Source organism: Adiantum capillus-veneris, chromosome 27 (genome assembly GCF_014529385.1).
Source record: "Adiantum capillus-veneris isolate H3 chromosome 27, ASM1452938v2, whole genome shotgun sequence".
In the NCBI taxonomy this organism is placed as follows: domain Eukaryota; kingdom Viridiplantae; phylum Streptophyta; class Polypodiopsida; order Polypodiales; family Pteridaceae; genus Adiantum; species Adiantum capillus-veneris.
The window spans coordinates 23,646,426-23,670,047 of NC_140957.1; the positions used below are offsets into that span (position 1 = coordinate 23,646,426).

General features: G+C 42.4%; 1 protein-coding gene across 1 annotated transcript; it reads right to left on the reverse strand.

Annotated features, from left to right (window-relative positions):
* Positions 1 to 16,009: 16,009 nt before the first annotated feature.
* Positions 16,010 to 20,656, reverse strand: LOC147421642 (uncharacterized). The gene is made up of 6 exons (XM_086502932.1): positions 19,972 to 20,656; positions 19,740 to 19,872; positions 17,509 to 17,632; positions 17,364 to 17,400; positions 16,914 to 17,259; positions 16,010 to 16,512 (listed from the first exon to the last, which is right to left on the reverse strand). The coding sequence occupies exons 1-6, from the start codon at positions 20,239 to 20,241 to the stop codon at positions 16,403 to 16,405; spliced, it is 1,020 nt and encodes a 339-aa protein (XP_086359058.1). The 5' UTR covers positions 20,242 to 20,656; the 3' UTR covers positions 16,010 to 16,402.
* Positions 20,657 to 23,622: the final 2,966 nt, after the last annotated feature.

The window sequence follows — 23,622 nt, forward strand, 5'->3', positions numbered from 1 at the left end:
AGGGTCAGACAGGATGAAGACATCATGCTCCCTTACCTTTCCCCAAGCATAGGAGAGAGGTGATCCTTTGCAATGGGCATCCTCTTTTGGAGCTTCGATTGTGGAAGCTCTAGGAGTCTCATTGTGGGCATTTCTTTTGGGGCAAGAACGGTAGCCATGTCGTTTCTCCCCACACTTGAAGTATTTGTGGTCCTTATAGAAAGCTTCTAGATCTTCAAGAGAGAGTTTATTTTTACCTTTGTAAACTCCCTTCTCCTTGGACTGATTGTTGTGGTTGTTGTTGTTGGAGTTGCCTTGGGAAGAGTTTTGGGCATTGTTCTTCCGCTTTGCATCATTTTGATCTTTGTTTTCCATGGGCTTGGCATTCCTTTTAGCCCCTTGTTGGAAATTGATGTGTGAAGAAACCATAGTGTGGTGGATTACTTTGGTGATGGAACCAGGCCGTTGGGAGTTGACATACTCGGCCATTTCTTCAGGTAATGTCGCACAGAGTTGTTGCTTTTTCTCGAAAAATTCTATCTTTTGGAAGATAGTAGCCTTGAGATGTAAATCCCAAAACTTGTCCACATATTTGTGGATAGACTCGTTGGAGAGAAGTTTCAAACTCTGTCATTCGATAAGCACTTTGTCCTTTGCATCAATTGCAAAATTGCTTCATGATGGAAACTCGTAGAGTTTTCCATGTCTTTGGGGCTTTGCCATTGCCACGAAGGCTAGCCCACCATTGACGAGCAGATTTTTGGAAGTGCATAACTACATGGTATAGCTTGGAGGACTCTGTAAAGCCCTCATCTCCAAAGGAGGCCGCATCAAATTGCTGGATGAATGCCAGTACTTTGTCGGTAGCACCAAAGGTGCCATCATAGGTAAGAAAAGAGATACTCTTTCCTCCCTCTTTGAACGTCTTGAGCTTTTGGGACATTCTCCAAGCATGGTGTTGTATTTTTCTTCCCTTGTTTCCTCTCTTCCCTCCCGGAGTGATGAGGAGAAGGACTATGGGTTGGCCATTTCCTCTTTGGAGGAGTTGGCAATCATCCTAGACTACCGTCTTTGTGGAGCCACATCTTCATAGGAGCTTAGTGATTTACTTCTTTCTCGTTCTTTGGATTCCTCCTCTCTTATGGGAGAGAGTGTTCTCTTGGGAGTCTCATCAAGAGGCCTCCTAAGCTCTCTCTTCTCTTGGAGAGGAAGGAAAATCCCATAAGCATGAAGTTGTTGAGTAACTTTGGCTTGCAAAGCAGGGTTGCCCATAGCTCGTTGCAACCTAGTAAAAAGATAATTAACAAACATGGGGGTATTATCGTTAGCACCTTCATGTGCAAAATCAAAGTTGTCAATATTCATTCTACTCTCTCAATTATTGTCAGACATGCTAATTAAACTTATGTATATATTCCTTTGTGCTTTGGTACCTCAAAAACCTAAGTTGCTACTCTTCTTTACATTTGAAAATTAGTTCTCAAGCAGCCACACGCGTGGTTTAGAGACTGTTGATTGTAGAGACTAGTGGAGAGGGTCTAACATTGCTCAGTTGATTATGGTTCATGTTGAGCTTGCTAGTATCTTAATAATGGTTAAGCCAAAGGCAAGCTTCGAGAGACTCCATTATTAAGACTATAGTCCCCACCGGTGTACCTCTAACTAAGTCCTTTTCAACCAAGATAATAGATCCTTGTCCACTTACCCTATTGCAATGAATAGGTCCAACCTTTCATGGACAACTTAAGGACCTCTCTTATTAAGTAAGAAAAGAGAAACCGATAGCTCTGATAACAATGTAATGGAAATGGCTTATGAACTTTGAGAATCGCGGAATTAAGAGAACTAGAGTGAGTATTTTTATGAGACTAATTTGAGAACATAGAGGGTGAACTTACTTAGGAATAGCAACATAACCATTATACTTAATTAATTTGGCATGAACAATACTTTTGCACAAGAGAGAGCTAGAGAACTTGAAAACATTTGAGGACCGGATTTATGTGGAGCTGGTCCCCCTCCAATAGGCTTTCATATTATAGTTTCTCCCATAAATAAAGACTTGGTACAATACAATCTTTGTGTTCCTTATGACCTAGGTGATGCTATGAATATGGAAAGCTTCATGCATCACATGCATAGCATATTTGTAAAAGCATAAAACATCCCCGTCCTCAGTCCCAAGGCCTCAAACACCTTTGAAGGTGGAGAGAGCTAGCGGGGAATGAGAGTAGGGAAGAGAAAGAAGAATCATTCACATGAGAAAGAAATAGTTCCTTACTTATCATTACTCTTATTGCTTAGCATAGCATACTAGCATAGCAAAGAGTGTTGATGTAGGCTCTCAACTTCTCAACAAGCTTGGAGAAGGAGATGGAGTTCTTGCACTTTCACCAAGTGAGAACGAGCGTGTGAGTGTGTGTGAGAGAGAGTATACCCCTTAAGAACACCCCCAACTTGCTTTGGTCGACCCCCCTTGTAGCTCATGCTGAAAATTGATTGGACCCCTACAAGCCTAGCCGATCACATGCATAGTGTATATCAAGCAACCATGCTAGCATTAGGACAAGTGTCCCCCTTTCCCCTTTGAGAGAGAGGACTTGATGAATGTATAAACAATTAATTTAATTAGCTAAATTATCATTGGACCCCTTTAGAGGCCAACCAATAGGCTTTAGGCGCCTTATGAGGACAACATGGAGAGGAACTTGACATGTGTCCTTGTTGCTTCTTTAGACTAGGCTTGCCTTGTGTGAGGGTGTGTGTGTGTTCTCTCATGCCCTTACAATTAGGGCTCACCCCCCATGAGTAGGGATGTTGGTTGACTTTTGTAACACCTTAACACTAATTTGGTACCAAAACAGGACACTTAAGTGCCCTTTTTTTACAAATTTAGATGCTACTTGCATTAGACCGTTTATTTAAGAGAACTCTCTTGATATGCTTAAATATTTTAGCTAGAGGGTCTTCTAAAAATATAACCTTGCATTTTTGAATCTACCATGATCAAGAACTATACTCATCAATTCAACGTGCCAAAGCATCCTGATGATACAGTAAAGCAAAGATCACACAAGCTACAAGATTTGCTCTTTGGAAAACAGTAACAGGAAACCTTGACCACAGAAACCCTTGAGTTAATTACTCAAGACCCAACTCTTGCACAACATAATGGTTTGAATTGCATTGATCTTCAAAGCATGGTAGAGCCAACCAAGGCTATGCATAGACACAATCGTTCAACCCATGCACACAGTCGTCCCGGAGTACGCCATCTAGGAGGGGTGGAAGGGAACTAGTTAATTAAGGGCAATGTTTAAAGAGGGAGGAAAAAGTTGGATGTTAACGTGTGATTTTTTGCAAAATTACCTAATAAAGTCCTTTAAAAAAATCATCAATAGGGAAATTAATTGATAACATCTCCCAAATGAGTGTAAATAGAGTGTGTACTATCAGAAAATATATAAAAAATAGTCTTTTTGCTTATTTTCATTGTTTTTCTTGATATTGGGACTTAAAAATGGAGAAATCCACCAAAAACCAATAAAGTGGTGTTTCTCAATGGATTTTGTTAATTGTTTATTTTTCACTTTGCTTTTTTAGTCTATTTTATTATTTTCTTTGATTTTTTCAATAAACATATCAAAAATTAATAATAAATAGCAAAGGAGCTCAGATGGAGAAACTGAAGATACGCTGATGATCAAAGAGACAAGACGGAAAGACACAAAAATTTTCAATCAAATTGGCAGATGGAAGTGGGAAGCCTAAATTAGGCCGCCAAGGCCTACTTTTGCAAATTCTTGCAGAATGAGCTAACGGAATTTGATTGAAGAAATTTTTGAGCCTAACATAGATTTCAAGGTCTAGTAGGACTAACAGGAAAATTTGAAGAAAAATAGTTTGGGAAGTCCGAGTATAGATAGCCAAGGTAGCCCAAAATCACCTCATTTCCACTAGTCACTCTTGGAGGAGAGATCTTTTTGCCTTCTCCGCGCACGATTTTCGGAGTCCACAATCGCCCTTTTACAGCATTGTCTCACACGAGACATGAGGGGTAAGTTCTAAACTTATCAATGAGCATTTCTATACAGCCAGGTAGCAAGTCTAGGCTCAGGAAAAACCCCTAGAAACCCAGCTGTGCACGAAGTCCTACGACACAAAATTGACCATAGCGGCCTATCATCTCAACCGAATTGGACGAGACTTTAACTGTAGCATGCCCCTATATAATAAAACACTTTCATATCACCAAATGACCTTTTGGCAGGGATCAAGGAGGTCCCAATTAAACACTATGTTTTTTCTACATGCCAGAATTGGGTTCTGACTCCACGGGCAGCTTATAGACAAGGTCTATACACAATGTACCTAGATGGTATCATGGAAACAGTCCAGGCAAGCTCTCTAATAGCAAAATACAGCTCAAAGGCTACAAAGCGTCAAATTTGACATATGAAGTCAAACTGACTCCGAATGGGCCAAAATTGGATCAGTAGTATCAGGACTATGTAGCGGACAAGTCCATAGCTTCAAAAGTGACTAACCAACTCTACATGCCAAGTAGTCACAAAAATCGATGATTTCAGAGCCGACAAGAGCACGAAGTGATGCCAGTACGACCGAACTTTACCAAATTCATTTTAGGACTTGTTTTAGATGTATTAAAGATGTTTAGGTCATCAAATTGTCAATTCTTACAAAAAAAGTGACTACTGTAGATAATCGTGATTATTTACTTTTTGTGCTTCTTTGGCTTGAAATCAATCTCTTCACTTCACCTATCACACTTGTACACATCTATTACAAGCCACATGTCAAGTATGAGCCAAAATGATCAAGAAAAACTCTGAATTTGTCAAAAAACGTACCAAAGTCTTTTCAATCCAATTTTTGAGTGAACTGTTATATTTTTTGTTCCAAATCATCCCGTATCTCACACGCACACTCTACATCATGCCTAGAACCAGGTTGCAGCAAAAAATGTACAAATTGATGACAAAATTAATAATCGCGATTATTTACTTTTTTACCAAAATGAATGCAATTTGCAACTTTGACCCTATAGGACCAAAGAACATGATGTCCCAAGCCCACTAATCAAGTTTGAGCAAGTTTGGAACTCAAAAACTCAAAATCTCTTTATATCTACTGTTTCAGAGTCTAAAAGCCTAAATCTGACAACATTTCCACCCAGTGCACTCAAATGAGCCCACACTAGGAAAAGGGTGTCTTAGAAAGATAAGCTGCAAGATCTGCCACCGTACCAGTTAGATCCAAGCTCAGTAAAAATGGCAAAGGCAACCTACTTGTCTAAAGAGCAGCTCGAAGAAAACAACACCACAGTCTTCACTGGCAGATTCAAGAGTGAAGAAGGACATCGGATAGAATTGCAAATTCTACCTAAGGAGGTTTATGATGTAGCTGCAAAGCCAGACACCAAAGAAGCCAACAAAAGACTAGGGCTTTGAGATTTCTATGACCAGGAACCATGCGGAGTGGATTTCCAAAAAGCATATGAATTGCTATCCACGATCAAAGAAGATGGATCGGCCCAAATCACGGATCAATGGGGGAAAAAGGTTGAAGTGGTGATCACTAAAGATATAGTGGCCGAGGCACTGAAGCTGCCAACAAAAGGAATGACAATGTGGGCCAAGGATAGAAAGACAGCAGGTACTTTTACCAAGGATACTGTTGCTACCACATTTTCTGATCTCATCCAAAGGCAAGTGGAGGATCTAGCTCGCCTCTACCATCAACATTTTCACTTTCTCTCAAAGAGACCGCCACGGTACACAACTCCAAACCATGCAGTTGCGACTACTTTCACTCAAGTATTGAAGTCGACAACCAGGCAAGCAATAGATCACACGCAGTACATGCTTACAACGCTAAAGGACACGAAGAAAGAGGAAAAGATCTCATATCTGGGCACTCCAGAAGTGCTAACAAGAATAGAATATCATGCTATTGTAATGACCAAAAACATGCCGCCAACCCCAGATCAGAACACATAATTCATTTCAGCTCAACCTTGAAGCTCTAGAAGCTCAAAGAAAAGCAACGGAAGAAGCGGATGAGCAGCAAAGACAAGCGAAAGGTGCATAACAAAGCGAGTCACATCCTGATCAAGGAGAGATGTTTCCAAGACCCTCTTCACCAACTACGGAACAAGCAAATCAGCCCATGCGGAGTCCAAGGCCTTCACCAACAGATAAATCTAATGAAGACGACGTAGCAAAGGAAAAAGAACCTGAGCAACATGAAGAAGCTAGTTTTGAACAACCCAAGGAAGCCAAAACAATTGAAGCAGAACCTTCCTCTACAACAGCTCAAGCAAAAACAGTTGAGGCATCCACAAAGCCTCAAGAGAAGCGGTTAGACCTGCAAAGCCTCAAGAAGAAGCACGGGCACAAGCAGAAACCATTGCACCAACAAACGAGCCACAAACCAAAACGACAGAAACCTCTAAACAACCCCAGGTAGAACTTGAAGACTGGAAAACCAATGATGAAGTCATCATGTGTAGGTAAATGAGTATGTAAAGCAAATACAGCTGATGATAGACAAGATGAGAACAACAGCACTTAGCCGCAGTGCCAAGGCAAAGAGTTGAAACAAGTCATTGATGCTCTACAAGGAGAGCTAGACGATAGAATGAACATCATTGAAGATCTTCAAAGGCAGATTAAAGAGCTAAAAAATGAATCAAAATAACACCAGATTGCCAGGGAGAAACAACAGAAAGAAATGGAAGAGCTAGGAGAGCTCCTGACAAAGTTATCTGATGCTTGAAAAAGCAAAGATCAACAACTCACATAAGTAACCAATGAAATTTTAACCACTACTCTGTCAGTACAAAAGATCCAAGTGCATTTAGATGTAGCTAATGCCTCCATGCAATACTCCGAGCAACGAATCAATGATCAAGCAGAATTTCTAAGACAGATAAGAGGAAACCCCATTGTAGCCTTAATCAAGGGAACAGATCAAGCCTATAAGACTTTAGAAAAGAGGAACAAAGACCTTGAACTTGAGCCGAAGCTGGAACAAACACAAATATGAGACCTTGCATTGATGCGGATACAAAGAGAAGAGCAATTGCTCAAGGAAATAGATGAATTGAAGAGAGTCAATCGACTGCTAAGAGAGGGACATATAGAAACTCAGGAGGAGGCAAGAACCTCTGAACAGCCAACCATAGACATACCATTAATCTCTTTTACTGATATGGAAACACAGCCGTCAGAAGGGCTAGTAGAAGAATCAGATTTTCAAGTACCAGTCATTGAAACCGAGCAAATGCCAATGGTCCAGCTTTCTAAAGCTGAGGAAAATACACGAAAAGAGTAGATTGTCCAAGAAGCAGATGTTGAATGGAAAGCAGCAATGGATTGGGAGTTGAGAGTTCTCCACTCAGTAAATGTAACTCAGCTCACTCCCAACCAAATCAATGCTCAATGGCATCAACAATCACTGCCCTCCTACCCATTGATAAAGGTGGAGCTACTGTAGGTTAAGGAAAGACTTTACAATGATATGTAGGCAGAAGGCTCAGATGATATCCACCCCAATTGGAGAAAGAACTGGTTGAACAAGAACTCTAGATACCTAATTCTGTTCACAAGAGCACCTGCAGCTATACAGAAGGACCCTACATTATATCCTTTACTAAGGGTAAGGACATGGAAGGCACACAATGCATTGAATAAGAAGAGGCCAACATGGCTAAATTACCCAAGACTACCAGCTCCTGAGCAAGGACTAGCAATGGAAGAATACATGGTGAAAACCCTAACGGGTGCTATGAACTTCTTGAGCCTCCCTGGCCTCTCATGTGCAATGCTTTGTAAAATCTACAGAATGTTGCTTACATGCATTCAAACATTTCATGATCCTGAACAAGCCGGTGCACCATAGATGTCTTCCCTAGAAGGCAACAAAGGTCTATGCTACGATTTGAGTGGATAGCCTTCAAAAGAAGTCCTCTACGGCTTCTACTCCAGATGTATGTTTTTGCCATCAAGCAATATGTTGGCATTTGAAGAGGCATTCTATACAGGATTCTTCACATGGCGGACAAAGATCTTTGGGCCAATGATTAGTAACCTCACATCAAGCTTTGTTGGCTATTCAGCCATTGAACTTAAAAACAAAGTCACCATGCAGTTTTTGCAAGTCCCTGACAAAGAAAGACAAAACAGATATGAAAAAGCCCTACATGCACTTAAAGACCGCCTTGCCACCTGTCAACTTGAAGACTACTTCAGTCCATGAAGCTGTGTCAAGAGACGACACAGTCGAGGAGGGGGGGAATGTTAGCAGCAAGCTAACTCGGATAACATTTTTTGGAGCCTTTATTGTAAAAACACTTATTATTTTGATAAATCGGGAATGTTGTAACTCCTACATGGAAGCTTCGGCATGAAGAGAGAGATCCCAAAAAGAAATCTGAGGGCTATTGACAACTTCCCTCTTATGATCCCCCCCCCCCCCCCTTCCTACCACTAGCGATATCACTAGTGATCAGCACGGGAAGCATCTCTTGATGACATGGCATCTTGAATGTCGACTTCGCAAAATTTGATGTGTCCGTGATGCCAAAATGATGCACCATAGCCTCTTGGTCGTAAATCGCTTCATGCTCGCGCTCATATGAGCCTCGTGCAGGTCGTTGTGAGCTCTAATCTCCCTGCACAGCTCTTACTGCTCTGTCTCACGCCATGCCCCATCTTTTTTTTCCCTTTGTTCACATTCCAATCTTAAGCCCCCATCGGGCGGCCATTTGTATGGCGGGCGGCCATTGCCTTCTCGGGTGGCCATTGAGCATACACGTCAATCAAGGCACCATATTTGGCACCAAGGCATTGCCTTCCTAAACATTCCATTTGCAGTAGCCAATAAATGATAATATCTTCGTGATTTTTGTTGTCCAGTTTAGTGTCTTGGATGGTGCCGCTTGCCTTCAAAATGTAAGTATAGGTGATTATATTTGGCGAAAGGCCTTCCCTTCGCATTCGATTAAAATTCCCACAAAAACCTTGCCACAACCAAGTTGGGCATAGCTTGCAATCGACGTGTTCCAAGAGCCCACATTTTCAAAAAATTTCTCATCAAGAACATTTTGTGCTTTCGTAATGGCACCACACTTGACATACATATTGCCCAAAGCATTGTTAAGTATAATTTCTCCCCTACAATTTTGGTAGTAGCGTCATCACAGCTTGGCCCGTAGGCATCAATCTTCACCCACAATAAGCATACATATCAGTCAATCCTACTATCATATCAGATTCTGGCATTAGTGATAAGTTTGGCACATTTTGAAAATGCTTGCATATCCTCCTTTTTCATACCATGCCCGCAAAGCGGCACAACATCCACCCCCTCTGAACGTGCACATCCTTTGGCATGTGTCAACCATTTTCTAAAATAACAAGTATAGACATAAATGCACCCAATCAGTGCTCCACTATAAGCATGCTTCGACAACTGTCATGAGTGTAGACCCATCTAGAATAAAGGAACATGTAAACCCCTTACATCATCTTACATGGCACATAGCCATGTCTTGCCCTCCTGGATCAAATGGAATAATAAGAAATTGACCCAACAATGGAGCATCATAATACTCTTTTGACATAGCCAACTGCAAAAACCCATAAGGTATACACATTCCGCAAGCTTTGCACAACTTAACATCATACCTTGGGCCCAATTCCATGCAACCATGTTGCATCTTCTTTACAACATTTTTGGATCCACCAAGTTTAAGCTTTATGCTGAGAACATAGCACCTCTATTCTTTGCAAAACATGGAAACCTGTCCCAAAGCAAGAGAAAACATCCAGACCTTGTCGGTAACTGGGAACAAAATTTGTCTTTTGGTATGCACACGGGAGAAACTCCTCCCTTCTATCGGCAAACACAAGATCCCTAGCACGATCAGTAAAAAGAGGATTATAATAGAAAGTCCATATTGAATATATCCTCTTAAAAATATAGCAAGCGTTCTTTGAAAAAAATTGGTTGCTTTGCCACCTCGAATGAGGATCCGGCTCATTGTCTTCACCCCCTCTAGTTTTAGGATTTTGATGTGTATGCTGGTATTCCATTCCCACTTCAACGCATGGAAGCTAAACAACATTCTCCGAATTAGTAAACTTCGACACGTCGCTCACATATATAGACTTGTCTATGCATACCTCCTCTACTTGATCATCTTTGAGCATATATGTGCATGTTGGAAACCCATCCTCCCTGTGTAAAACATGCACCCCCTTTGAATAGGCATTCCTCTCAGAAGAAGCATCATCACACGTTGGACCATATGTATGTAAGTCACTTAGGAAAGCATCAATGATGCCATCCTCATCCTCTTGAGTAGCATCTCTATTTGCATACACTTCTTCCTCAATAGACATAGGCTCATGCTCTTGTTCATAGGCATCAGATGGTACATCCATGGTATCGTGTGCAATTTTCATATCATGATAGGCATCTCCTTTCAGATTCAAAGACTTATCACATACCTGTAGATAGTCCGCATGCATAGTGTCCCTTTGTGAGTTGATCATGGAACAATCAACATCTTCATTAACAGCTTCACCTGAGTTGCTAATGGCACAACCATTAGCTTTAGGTAACTCTGCATTACTTTCAATTTCTGGCCCTTCAATTTGTGTACCATCTCCTAAAGCATCTTGCTCTCCTGCTAATTTTGCACAAATCTGTTTCCAAAATTCTTCGTAGTTTGGTGCCTGCTCATCATCGTATTCCATTTCCCTTGCCATATATTCATTACTAGCATGTAAAATCGCTTCTTTAAAATACTCCCAAGAATCTGCATATTCTCTAGCAAGATCTTGAAATTGTGTAGTCAAACTTGGAATAACCAACCGCTCAAACGAGCTCATCATAAGCTCCTCTGGAACTTCACGTGCTCGCATCTCCATCTCGTAACATGAGAGGTATCCCATCGGATCATAACACTCGAACATATTGCACTCGGCATACACAACATCCAACGTCGCATCCACAGCATTGTCTAGTTTCTTTTGCTTTGATGCTTGTACCCTTGCCATGCTTGAAATTGCTTCAATCATCTGTATCAAAATTTTAAAATCCGACGTAGTTTGTACCTCTTTAGAGAAGTATGTCAAGCTTATATTTGAAAGTTTTTTGTAAAATCTCATGCACTCCTTGTTGCGGCTCCATCTTCTCCAGCTCTCACCCCGGTTGATTTTGCGTCAGGTTCACCAAAAAATGTCGGAGAGCGTGGTTCTAAAAAGCAGCGGGCTTCTGGCTGTGAGAGACTAGAGAGTGAAAGAGGTAACAAGATTGAAACATCAATAAATTTACAACACAAATGCGACCCAACCCTGCTTTTATTCAATTCCAAATCCATGTACAAAGTATGGTCGAAATTGACCCTCGGTATTCATCAAAACTCTAAAAGAAAACCCTAGGTAATGTCAAAATCCCAAGCACTACCATCCATATACATTGAATTCCTACTGCCTTGACCTCCAACCGATCATAAGGTTAGTTCTTGCCCATTGCATGCTCAAGCTGTCGTTGGCGGCATGCACTCAAGCCCGTAATGATCACAGATGGGTCTTGTACCAAGCTTTAGAATTCTCTGGTTTGTACCTGTGCTTGCCCAAACCCTTACTCTGTTTACTTTATCAAAATTCCATCCCAAATCCGAGGAAACAATTGCCGATTTCAATCCTTGTTTTTATCTATTCTTGTTCATCTTTCAGCCTTTTCTGCATCTTTGTACTTGACCATGTTGTTGTAAATGATCCCCATCTGATTCCCCTGCTTACCGTCCTTCTTTAGATGTTCACCCAATCCCAAGAAAGAATAAAATTGAGACTCTGCTCTTTGTTTCCTTCCTTATTGCTTTTGTCCTCTCCTTAATACCCTTGAGATCCTTCTTAATGCTCCCCTGATGCCCTTTAATGCCGAGAGATCAAATAATGGAGACTTGATTATGGCGGTGAGATCAACGAATTGGTTACTTAACATGAGAGAGAGAGAGAGAGAGAGAGAGAGAGCTATGGTGGTGGGAGATCGGCTATGACGGTGAGAGGGAGATAACGGCTATATAATTCCCAAGAAAGAGAGATATGGCTATGGCTTCTTAAGGGTGGCGGGGAGAAAAAGAGAACTTCTAAGCGATGGAGCATATCCGAGAGAGCTATGGAAGCTTCGGCATGAAGAGAGAGATCCCCAAAAAAAATCTGAGCGCTATTGACAACTTCCCTCTTATGATCCCCCCCCCGCGCCCCCTCTTCCTACCACTAGCAATATCGCTAGTGGTCAGCACGCTTGATGATGTCGACTCCATAGAATTTGATGATGGTGATGCCAAAATGATGCACCATAGCCTCCTGGTCGTAAATCGCTTCATGTTCGCCCTCATCTGAGCCTCGTGCAGGCCGTTGTGAGGTCTAATCTCCCTGCACTGCTCTCGCTGCTCTGTCTCACGCCATGCCCCCATCTTTTTTTTCCCTTTGTTCACATTCCAGCCTTAAGCCCCCCATTGGGCAGCCATTTCTATGGCGGGCAGCCTCCCTTTGGGCGGACATTGCCTCCTTGGGCGGCCATTGAGCATACACATCAATCAAGGCACCACATTTGGCACCAAGGCATTGCCTTCCTAAACATTCCATTTGCAGCAGCCAATAAATGATAATATCATCGTGATTTTTGTTGTCCAGTTTAGTGTCTTGGATGGTGCCGCTTGCCTTCAAGATGTAAGTATACGTGATTATAGTTGGCGAAAGGCCTTCCCTTTGCATTCGGTTAAAATTCCCAAAAAACCTTGCCACAAGTAGGTTGGGCATAGCTTGCAATCGACATGTTCCAAGAGACCAAATTTTCAAGAAATTTCTCATCAAGAACTTTTTGTGCTTTCGTAATGGCACCACACTTGACATACATATTGCCCAAAGCATTGTTAAGTACATTTTCTCCCCCTAGTATCCATAATTCCACTGCCATGTCGGATATTTTAGGCAATCATTGCATCACAAGCAATGACATTCTCGATGGAATCCCTTCAAGAATTGTCTGAGCTTTTGTAAAAGCTTCACGCTTAGCATACATATCAAACGAAGCATTATTGAGCACGGTCTCTGTTTCAACAAATGCATTGCATTTTGCATATTGCTAGTATCAAGGCAACTCCTCAGCTTGTTCTACCCAAATATCAACTAGAGTAGTGCAAAGCACAACCTTAACTGATTCAACATTAACTTCCATGCCCATAGATATCTGACACTGCATAGAAAACCGAAGCAGCCATAACTTTAACATCGAATGCCCAATTTGAGCATAGTAAAGTACATACTCTAGCGCCTGCTAGATGGTATCATCGGGAACCCTGTCAAGTTGAAATAGATCACTTAAGTATGTATCCCAACTCCGGTCTAAAGATAGCAGACCCGACCCTTGAAAAATACTAAATTGCCCATAACTTTTTCATCCGACTCCAATTGACAAGCCGTAAAGAAAGGCTTGTAGAGCATTCAAAGTACTACAACTTTGGCCTATAAAACTTCATTCTAGCAGCATCAACACAACTTGGCCCGTAGGCATCAATCTTCACCCACAATAAGCATACATATCAGTCAATCTTGCTATCATATCAGATTCTGGCATTAGTGATAAGTTTAGCACATTTTGAAAATGCTTGCAAATCCTCCTTTTTCATACTATGCCCGCAAAGCGGCATGACATCCACCTTCTCTAAATGTGCACATCCTCCGGCATGTGCCAACCATTTTTTAAAATAACAAGTATAGACATAAATGCACCCAATCAGTGCTCCACTATGGTCTTCAAAAGTTCTCATAAAAAGGTAAAAGAGTCTCCTAATTTCCAACCCATTCAATAACATCCTCAAAAAACGTCCATCTCTCTAGATACAGAGTTGTGAGAGGACGATAAGAGGCACATTATACCGATCGCATTGCAAGCCACCACATCTATTGCTCTCTGCCTTTGGTTATGTGTGTAGCCATCCGAGATCCTTGTCCTCAAGTCCTTGTAGCAATGTGTCCATGTTAGATGTTCCCGTTGCTCTAACCATGCAAAGCATGTCCATGTACGAAGTGCATACATATGCTTTGTCTTTCATTCTAGCATTGAAGTCCATTTAGTGGCGCATGGTCTGGCTTCATTTATAGAAGTTCTAACCCATTGAGTCTGGCCACAATTGTGAGCACTTTCCTTTCATTTTTGCTCGAGACATGCAAGAGAGAAGCTTCCACGCAACAATGGTACTTGGGATCAAGATTGCATTCAATAAAGAGCGAAAGAGAGCTATGAAACGCCACATATGACATTAGAAATCCCTCAATACCTTGCTCAATCTCTTTGTTCCATACTATCAGATGATGGTTGCCATCCCATGTGTAAAGCATTTTTTCTCTTAAGTCTATCTAGTCAACATTATGCAATTGTTGCTCAAATTTGTTATTCAAGCTAACCAATATAGTTGTCCCAAAGGGAGGTAACATCAACAATCACATTGGTTCTCTCTTGTTGGCATCTGTAAGGACACCATAAATTGTGACTTGTGTAGGACATATCCATTTTGAGAAAACTCTAGAGCCAAATTGTTGACTCTGTCCAAAATTGGTTGATAAACTGCTGATTGTTGTAACAATCGGTAACGTGGCACAGGAGGCAAAGACTACTCCCTTAAAACCCTTGACAAACAACACTTACTGGCGGGTTGTACCTCTAGACGATAGATGGTCTCATCGAACATGTCCCACTTTAGAGTGAACTTCTCCGTGATTGTGAAGAGACCACTCTCTTCATCACAATCCTCATCGTCGTCAGTTCGTTCATCTCCACTGATCATCGGAGGGACGATAGTCTGAATTCATATTTAAAAGTAAGTGCAAGGTATAGATCATGGTAGGCACAGTATAAACATAAGCTCCATCATGCATACTTTTGACAAAGGGGGGGTGTCACACTTGGGCGGGGAAAGGTTGCAATGGCCATGCCAGTGACACCAACGATTCATTGCACAGAAATTAGGCGGCCTTAACCCTCAGCCAACTTTGCAGGAGTAGAGGCCATCTGTAAAGGAAACCATGAGAAAGTAGACGGATTTGGGTGAACTATGGCAGTCAATGCAGAGGACAGTGGCCTTACCACTTGTCCAAGTGTAAACCGCTGATCATGGTGGGCTGCTTGTAGTGTAACAGTGGTTGTGTTGGCCACACGGAGAAGGTGAGATGAGCCTAAAACACGGCACAGCTATGCTACAACATCTCCACTAACGTTATCATACCAAATATGTACTCCAGCACACCCATGACGCTATCCATCTTGTTGTGTGTCTCTTGTTCCTCCTCAAGGATGATGAACTTAAATATGCTAGGTGCAGAAGACATACCCAAAGACACCTACTTACTCATCAGTACAATGGGCGGGGCGGGGAAAAGACTTTAGAACAAGACCAAACATGAAGCTCCACGTACCTCTGTCAAAAGAGCCTCCCCAAGGAGGTGAATCTTAAGAGCAACCTGTCACTAAGCCTATCTCAAGGCTTTTATGTCCCTTTTCTGATGATGAGATTATGACCTCTCACCCTCCCTCTCACAATAAGTTCGACAAATTCTCATTATAATTCCCACATTGCAGACGTTGACATCATCATGAGCAGTTGGGAGGGAGGGAGCATGCCTAGCTAGGTGTGGTACCTCAGGCCAACATGCGATTCCACTCGAGCAGTAGCTCTTTGTTGAACCCTATTAGCGAAAAATCAAGAGAAAAGAGCTCCTTTCTCACATGGAAAATGTCAGAACCTTGTTGTGGATCATAAGGCATTAATATCTGTTCTTTGTTTATTAATTAATAAAGCAAAGAAGAAGTTACTACGTTTGATTAACAAGAACATATCACCGACACAATTGAAGACAACATTCAAGCCTTATAAATCAATGTAACATAACACATTAAATAGGACTAGGAACATAACACATTAACCATGTGGAAATTGATAAATAGACCGCATGACTATTTTCAAGGGCTTTCAATTAATGTGTTACAAATCACCCTCAGCTACCTTTCTCGAGGTGGTTCTCCATGGATAAAAATGTGAGAACCACAACCTCTATTATCAAATGTTTATGGTTAATTGGACTTTGGCAACAAGTTTAGCATGTCTCATGTCATTGAATGGCTCTCTCAAAACAGCGGAATGTGGCGTTCGAGAGATTAAAGGATCACCTTTGCCGACGAACATTATCTTAGCAAGGAGGATTAGAGACTGTGTTGGTACCGCACGTTCGCAAGGGACATGAGATGATGGCTTGTCATTACAGCATTAGCAATCACTGCTCTCAATTGACCATGATAGATATTTTTGATTTGACCGAGTACAACATCGTCAAGTTGATGGTTGCTCCCCAATCACGCTTGGCACTGCTAACTGTTGTTGAATTGTCGATGGTATCGCAAATAGTGGTGGAGAGGAACCTGCTATCATCCCTGCTGATGCTAGTGCATTGAAAAGAAATGTGTCAAACTTTTGCTTGTGTAAGATAGTAACACCAGCAACAACCCACACTTTTCCCACACACACACACACACACATATCTATCTATATATATATATATATATATATATATATATATATATATATATATATATATATATAGAGAGAGAGAGAGAGAGAGAGAGAGAGAGAATGTGTGCGCTTGCGCATATCTATATATCTATGTGTGTATATATACTAAATACCTATATATGTACGTGTATATTTGTGTGCGTGCGTGCACGCGCGCGCGCGCGTGTGTCTATATGTGTGTGTGTGTGTGTGTGTGTGTGTGTGTGTGTGAGAGAGAGAGAGAGAGAGAGAGAGAGAGAGAGAGAGAGAGAGAGAGAGAGAGAGTATATACTAGCTGTAGGTAACAATGGCGGTGCTGCGCCAGGCATATTTGCAATCGTTGCGCCCGAATGAACAACTCCATAATGAGTCATATTGCTGAGAGGAGATGCAGCACTTGCGCCACCATGGTAGCTGCTTCCACTGCTATTTGTGCTGCTGCCTCCAGGAGAGGAGGTAGAGAAAGGATAGGTTTGCCCCCCACCTGCTGGTCCACTACCCAGGGTGCCCCCCATACCACCAGTGCCGCCTTGCATAGGTTGCATATAGGTCTGCATGCTGCCATAGGGATTGTACATTGTCGAGCCCGCATACATATGTGCTGGGTACTGTGGAGCTCCATAGGGGTTGAACATGCCCTGCAATTTGCTCATGTTCTCTCTCTCTCTCTCTCTCTCTCTCTCTCTCTCTCTCTCTCTCTCTCTCTCTCTCTCTCTATAAAAAAAAAAAAAAGACAGCCTACCTGCTGATATCCGTAATCTTGAGAATAGGGGGAGAACCTGAACACAAGCAAAAAGTATCACTTGGAAAAGATTCAAGCTGCCCAAAATAGTTATGATCCTAATATCATGGACTAATGCTTGAATTTTACAAGGCTTCTGTCTCACCCATAGATTTGGTAATTGGGGTAAAAAGGCTGGTGCGGGTAGGCTGGACTACCCATGAAAGTAGGAACTCCACCTCCATGGGCGCCTGCAGAATACGGGGACATCCCTCCCATCATGCGGTTACCTGTATAACCTCAATCAAACAATGATGGATCACCCGCATTACTCACATCATCATTTAATTAACATCATATCAGCAGTTCACAACAACAAAAGCACGGTCTCCCGATTTCTTGGTGGACCAATTCCATTGGTTATTTCTGGTTTTGTAAAGACACTTTGATTACTAAGCATTTATTGCATTCCTAATTAGCATCAGGAATTTTTGTGTTTACAAACTGCAATAATTAGTTGAAAGGATTTGGGAACTACATAACTTCCTTTCTCACACGATCTGGAAGAAAAACTTATGAGCATCTTGTTCAACAGTACTGAACCTTAATTATAATCTACCCATTTGATGAAAAATTGCGTCCATTTGATCTTTTGAGAGGATAGTTTTGAATTAAGACTTGTCCCAAATTTCCAAGGTCTGATATCTTTCGCGATCACAGAGAGTACTGCCGACAAACTAAACGAGGACTAAACTAGCACATGTAAGGTGTCGTCACTGCACGGTTTGCAAACGAGGGTGTCAAGACTATGATCCACAATTCAGGCGAGATCAAGATGACGCTAGTGGAGACAAAGTCAATGTAGGACGTTCTGCATGTGGAGACCCGATGTTCCATATGACATGCTCCCAACACGATCCTAGCCTATACTTGAGGTTGCACAATCATCAGTCTCCACTTAATGAGGATAAATTTATGGCAAATGTGATTTAAGGGACCTTTCCCTAGGATGAATGATATCTGTTTCAATTCAAGAAGAGTAGTTTTGAGGAAAAACTCATCTGTGCCATCAAAAGCAATTCATGATTTCTTGCCAAGAAAAGAAATAAATTCAAACCAGAACATTTTCTGCATCATAGTGTAATCTTAAGCCATTCAAGCAATGCCTACGACATTGAAATTGTAACCGTAAAACATCCTGCACTCAATATTCCCCTATAATCTGAAGCCAGAGAACAAGAGAGAATAATATGATCAAGGAAAGGGAGAGCTCGAAATAAAGACTTGGCCACTTCTATGGTATTTCCTAAAACAATCAACTGGTTCAGTGGTAAGAGTTTAATAAAGAGAGTGTTTCAGCTTCTCTTAAAAAATGATGCTTGCTTGTTCAAAGGCATACGTAAATCAGAGAATAAATTGTCTGTGTGAAATCATGATCGTCGATTAAACCCTAAAACTAAAAAGTACTTGCAATGGCCTGCATTTTTCACAATTCGTCTAATCCTGTGTATCTACATGGTAGCTAGGTGACAAGGAGTACAAATCGACTATGCCATGTTTGTCTAATCTATTCATTCGCAGACGATTAATCTCTTGAGAGGACATAGGAGCTAAACTGAAGGAACCATTGGAGTATCTTAAATGAGTCTCCTTCAAAGAGCATAGGCCCTAGCACTGCAGCTATGAACATCACTTCCTTGTACCAAATTCCGAGGAAAAACTCGGAGTACAAATTTCTGGGGAGTTGAAGGGGCAGAGAGCCCACGTTTCAACATTCGCCACTAGGAACCAAGGAACCTGTTTGGTTCTTTATGATGTTTCCTACATAGGTCACCCACTCAATACGTGCAACCACGGTTGTCTTCTTTGTCTACATGAAGACCTCACTTTGTTGGGATCTTATCCAACTGGCGATAAGGGTCCTCGATGCTGGAGTACTACAGGAATCAATATCTCTCATGCTTATTAATCTTACATGTATGTGGGCTCTTTACTTGGTGGCCTGGAAACACATTGCAAAGCACTAGATGACGGCGTGCGTACGATCGATCGATCGACTGATCGACCGACCGATCCATGAGACAGTGTAAGTGCTCTTGGGTGAAAGCAATACATCATGGAAAAACTCAACCTGCAGAATTAACACTTCAATATGGTAGTGCTCTGATTAGATTTCTTAGATTGCAAACAGCTTAACTGGCTATGCCGATTGCTTAAGGGGGCGTCAAATTTCTTTGAACCGTAGGAAGAAAAGAAAACGCCATTTCCCTTGTCTCTCATAGCCAGGAGTTGCGCTTTCCCTGCCCGTGGGAAGATGCTCTTAACACAAGGTAAGGAGAGATCGTGCTGAAACGAAATGGAGAAGAGAGGAGATGGGAGGGGAGTGCGTGTTCATACCGTGGAGGGGGGTGGCTGGGCGTGAGCGATGGGCGCCCAGCGAGGCCAGGTTGCAGTTGGCCCGCCTCCCGTCGATGACCGGCGTTGCATCCAAGCAAGCTTTCCTTGCACCTTCTGCATCACGGAAGGTCACCTGAATAGACACATGATATTAAAACGTGAGAAAATATACTCTCTCTCTCTCTCTCTCTCTCTCTCTCTCTCAAACAGACAAGACAGTATAGCCCCTCACAAATCCATAGCCCTTTGAGCGCCCTGTGTTCTTGTCCATGATGACTACGGCTTCCACTATCTCCCCATACTGTTCGAAATGGCGCCGCATCGTCTCCCTCTGCGTCTCCCATGCCAGCCCGCCCACAAAGACCTTAGTGTAGGTGGTGTCGCGAAACTGATGCACGGGTGGCCCGCCAGCACTGCCTCCCCCCCCTCCTCCTCCTCCTCCTGTCGCTGGCGATTGGGGAGCCGTAGTTCCTGCTGTTGCTCCCATCTGCTGCTCTCCCATATATTGAAGCACGGGCCTCTATGCAGAATCTGATTCACCTGATATCTCACCTTAAAAGCTCTGCAGGCTGACTATATCATGCTAGTATTTATACTGTTAATATAAAAAATGCTATTAACATCACATCTATCATCTCTGCAACGAAGGGAGCCATGGTTCTGGTACTGCAGCACAAGCTTATGCGAGGTATCTTGAGGTCATGAATAGAGAGAGAAGAGAAGGGCTGCACCAGAGAGAGAGAGAGAGAGAGAGAGAGAGAGAGGATATCTATGGTAAGCCCTGCCCTCCTCTCTCTACTTTTCAATAAGCACAGATCTTCCTACAACAGATCTGCACATAATAGAAGAGGGTTTTCTTCTCCCTGTATCTCTACTGCATATCACTACTCTCTCTCTCTCTCTCTCTCTCTCTCTCTCTCTCTACACACAGTCTCTCTCCCCCCCCTCTCCCTCCTTTGCAGACTCGCAGTACTTCGCCACCAAATAAAAGTTGAAAGTAAAAGGATGACAGGCTGGCACTCCTGGCGGGCCCACAATGTCACGCCAGCTCACGTGGCGTCCAATCAGCAGGCGACCAAGGATAGAAACCGCATGGCGACAAGCTGCTCTTCACGTTGGGGGCCCACGTCAGGAGACATCAGAAGCACAGATAATGGCCACGTCATCAGCTGAGACGACGCCACCTAGGATGGGACAACCACGTCAGATTCTGCCACGAAGGCGAAATGGGCAGGACGTGGCAAGAGAATCAGGGGGGGCGGGGAATCGGGGCCGCCTATGGCCGGCCGGCCGCTTTGGGCTCGGTACGCTTCCCACAGTCACTGGCAAGTTGTCAAAAGCAGTAGAGGGAGGGCCCACTCGGTCAAAAGGTAAAGTCCGAGTGTGAAGGAAATCCAGGGGGTCAGCTTCAGCTAGCTACGCCCTTGTGCCGTCAGAGAGCGCCATGTGCAAAACTGCCCGCCGCCAAAATCCTCTCTTTGATCATTCATGCCTCTCGTTAGCAACCCATTGTGTATTGGCCCCCATTGGCGTCCCCTTCCCCTTCCACAACTGTCCCCATGTGACCTCCATTCACTTCTCACATGACTCGCCCCCTCCCCCATGCATACTCTTCCTCCCTCTCTCCCCCCTCTCTTAGAGCTAGGTCCTATGGGCTCTTCATACCAATTAGTGTTCCCAAACAATATTTTTGTTCCTAGATCGAAAAGAATTGGAATTAAAAATCTACTTTTTTTCCAAATTGCAAACTTTAATCTCACTGGTAAAACCCAAAACCCAACAAGTGCTAACGGTTTACGCGTTTAAATAAAGGTTGGATGTTCGACAAAAAATTCAAGTTTGTCGAGGAGACAAGCTCACTAGGATAAAGTTTTCCACAAGAGGATGCTAAAACTATAGTGCCAAGGAAGATGTTTGGATAGAGTAAAGCTTGCCCGTGCAATATTGCTCTTAAACACCCCCCACCCCTCTCCTCTCCTCTGGATACTTTGCATTTCGTGAAAGTTGCCTCCCACCTCTTTGAAGATCTAATCATGTTGCTTCCATTATCTCACCATTTTGCTCTTTGATCCCTCTCTTAAAAACCTCTCCACTTACCAACTCTTTAACAACCCCCTTCTCTCTCTCTCTCTCTCTCTCTCTCTCTCTCTCCAAAAGAGGATCTACTTTCAACCCCATCATGGTAGCCAGTGGCTCCAATGCAGTGGTGTAAGCAAACAAGTTCCAAGAAAGTTGTGCATGCTTCAGCTTCGTTTGTCGCATGTAGTCAAAGTGAAATCAACACAAGCACTTGGGGTTTATGAAATCTACTCAAATCTCGCAAGTCACAACTCATTGAGCAAGCCAACAAGAGTTGGATACTGTGATGAGAAACTCAAGAAGATCAAAGACAACAAGTTTTTGTCAAGTTCCTAAGCCATGACTACTTGCAATGTCAAAACTCACATGGATAGCATGGTCTCCATTACCCTTTTGCTTCCATGAAATCATCCCACATACAAAAGCTTCATGTCCAAAAAGTTATGAGTTACAACTAGGCAAGCACTTTTCCCCACATCACATCCTTCTCAAAAAGGAGATTGAAATGATAGGTTTCTATTTTAATTGAGATGTTGGGGAAAAAAAAAATTGGCCTTCTATTTGGCTCACCTTTGGGACCTCTGCTCAAGGCTACACTCATCCTCCAATTCAACCTTGGTAAAAACCCACAACTCAAGCTTCATGGAATCTTCACGATCTTATCTTATTGCAAAAGTTTACATTTTACAAAGTTCTTATATCTTATATGCTTACTTTCTTTGAAGTTTTATCCTCTATTGAGTTGTACACCACTATATCCAATGACAAAGACCATGCTCCTCGACAAAAACATCTTCCAGTTACTTGCCAATCGAACATACCAACCTAGTTGGAAGTGACTTAATGATTTTCTTCACTAGCCTTTGTATTGTTGGATTTTATGTGAATGTTGGAAATTGGAATTCTCTCTCTCTCTCTCTCTCTCTCTCTCTCTCTCTCTCTCCATCCAAGCAATGGGATCCGTGATGGGGGTCGAAAGGGGAATCTCGAGATGGGATCCGCAATGGGGGTCGAAAGGGGAATCTCGAGGCGAATGGAGGGTGGAAAAAAATGGGTGTCATCGGAGGCACGAAGATTCGAACCCTCGCCACCATCGTGAGAGCCCAATGCACTAACCGCTACGTCCGTGACAGATACGTTGACATGTGGACAAACCATAAAATGATAAATACACTTGGACAAGTTTTTTGTTTGTTCAAGTTTGTTTTCTTGTGTGCTAGTTTACTCTGGCCATTTTACGATTGCACGTGTCCCGATCTCCATGTCCTAGTTTTGTTGTCGTAGATCCAATCGCTTGGACTTCATTAAATTGCCCGTGTCCTTTAGTGCTGAGCCCCCCCCCCCCCCCTCCCCACCCAACAATAAAAAAAGGGTAAAACCTCACAAATGAGTCCATGACCATTGAGAGTAGCCCATGTGTCTTGCTAGTAATGGAAAAATATCAATAAAGAAGAGAAAGAAACAAGAGAAGTGAACCTTACATGCTAAAGTAAGATTAAGAGGGAAGAGATGTGTTGAATAGAGTCTATTTTGTATTAACAGAAAGAAGAGAAATGAAACTTACATACTAAAGTAAGATTAAGAGGGAAGAGATGTGTTGAATAGAGTCTATTTTGTATTATGTCACCTTTCCTTTCAGTAGTTGTTATGTACATTCTAAAGGAAAGCAAAAAAATATACAATAGTGTCCAAGCTAGGGTTGATATGTGTGATCAAGTTTAAACATGATCCAATGGTTTGACCATAAGCATTAGGTGTATTGATAGATCTTTCACACGATTATGGCATGATGGTGAAATGTGAC

What these genes read in the sequence shown, in the direction of transcription:
- LOC147421642 (XM_086502932.1), bottom strand. Translation starts at nt 20,241, where the DNA reads ATGGGAGAGCAGCAGATGGGAGCAACAGCAGGAACTACGGCTCCCCAA. An exon ending in CCCAATTACCAAATCTATGG is followed by an intron (nt 17,401 to 17,508) that starts GTGAGACAGAAG and finishes GCTTGTGTTCAG; the next exon opens with GTTCTCCCCCTATTCTCAAG. An exon ending in AAGATTACGGATATCAGCAG is followed by an intron (nt 17,260 to 17,363) that starts GTAGGCTGTCTT and finishes AGCAAATTGCAG; the next exon opens with GGCATGTTCAACCCCTATGG.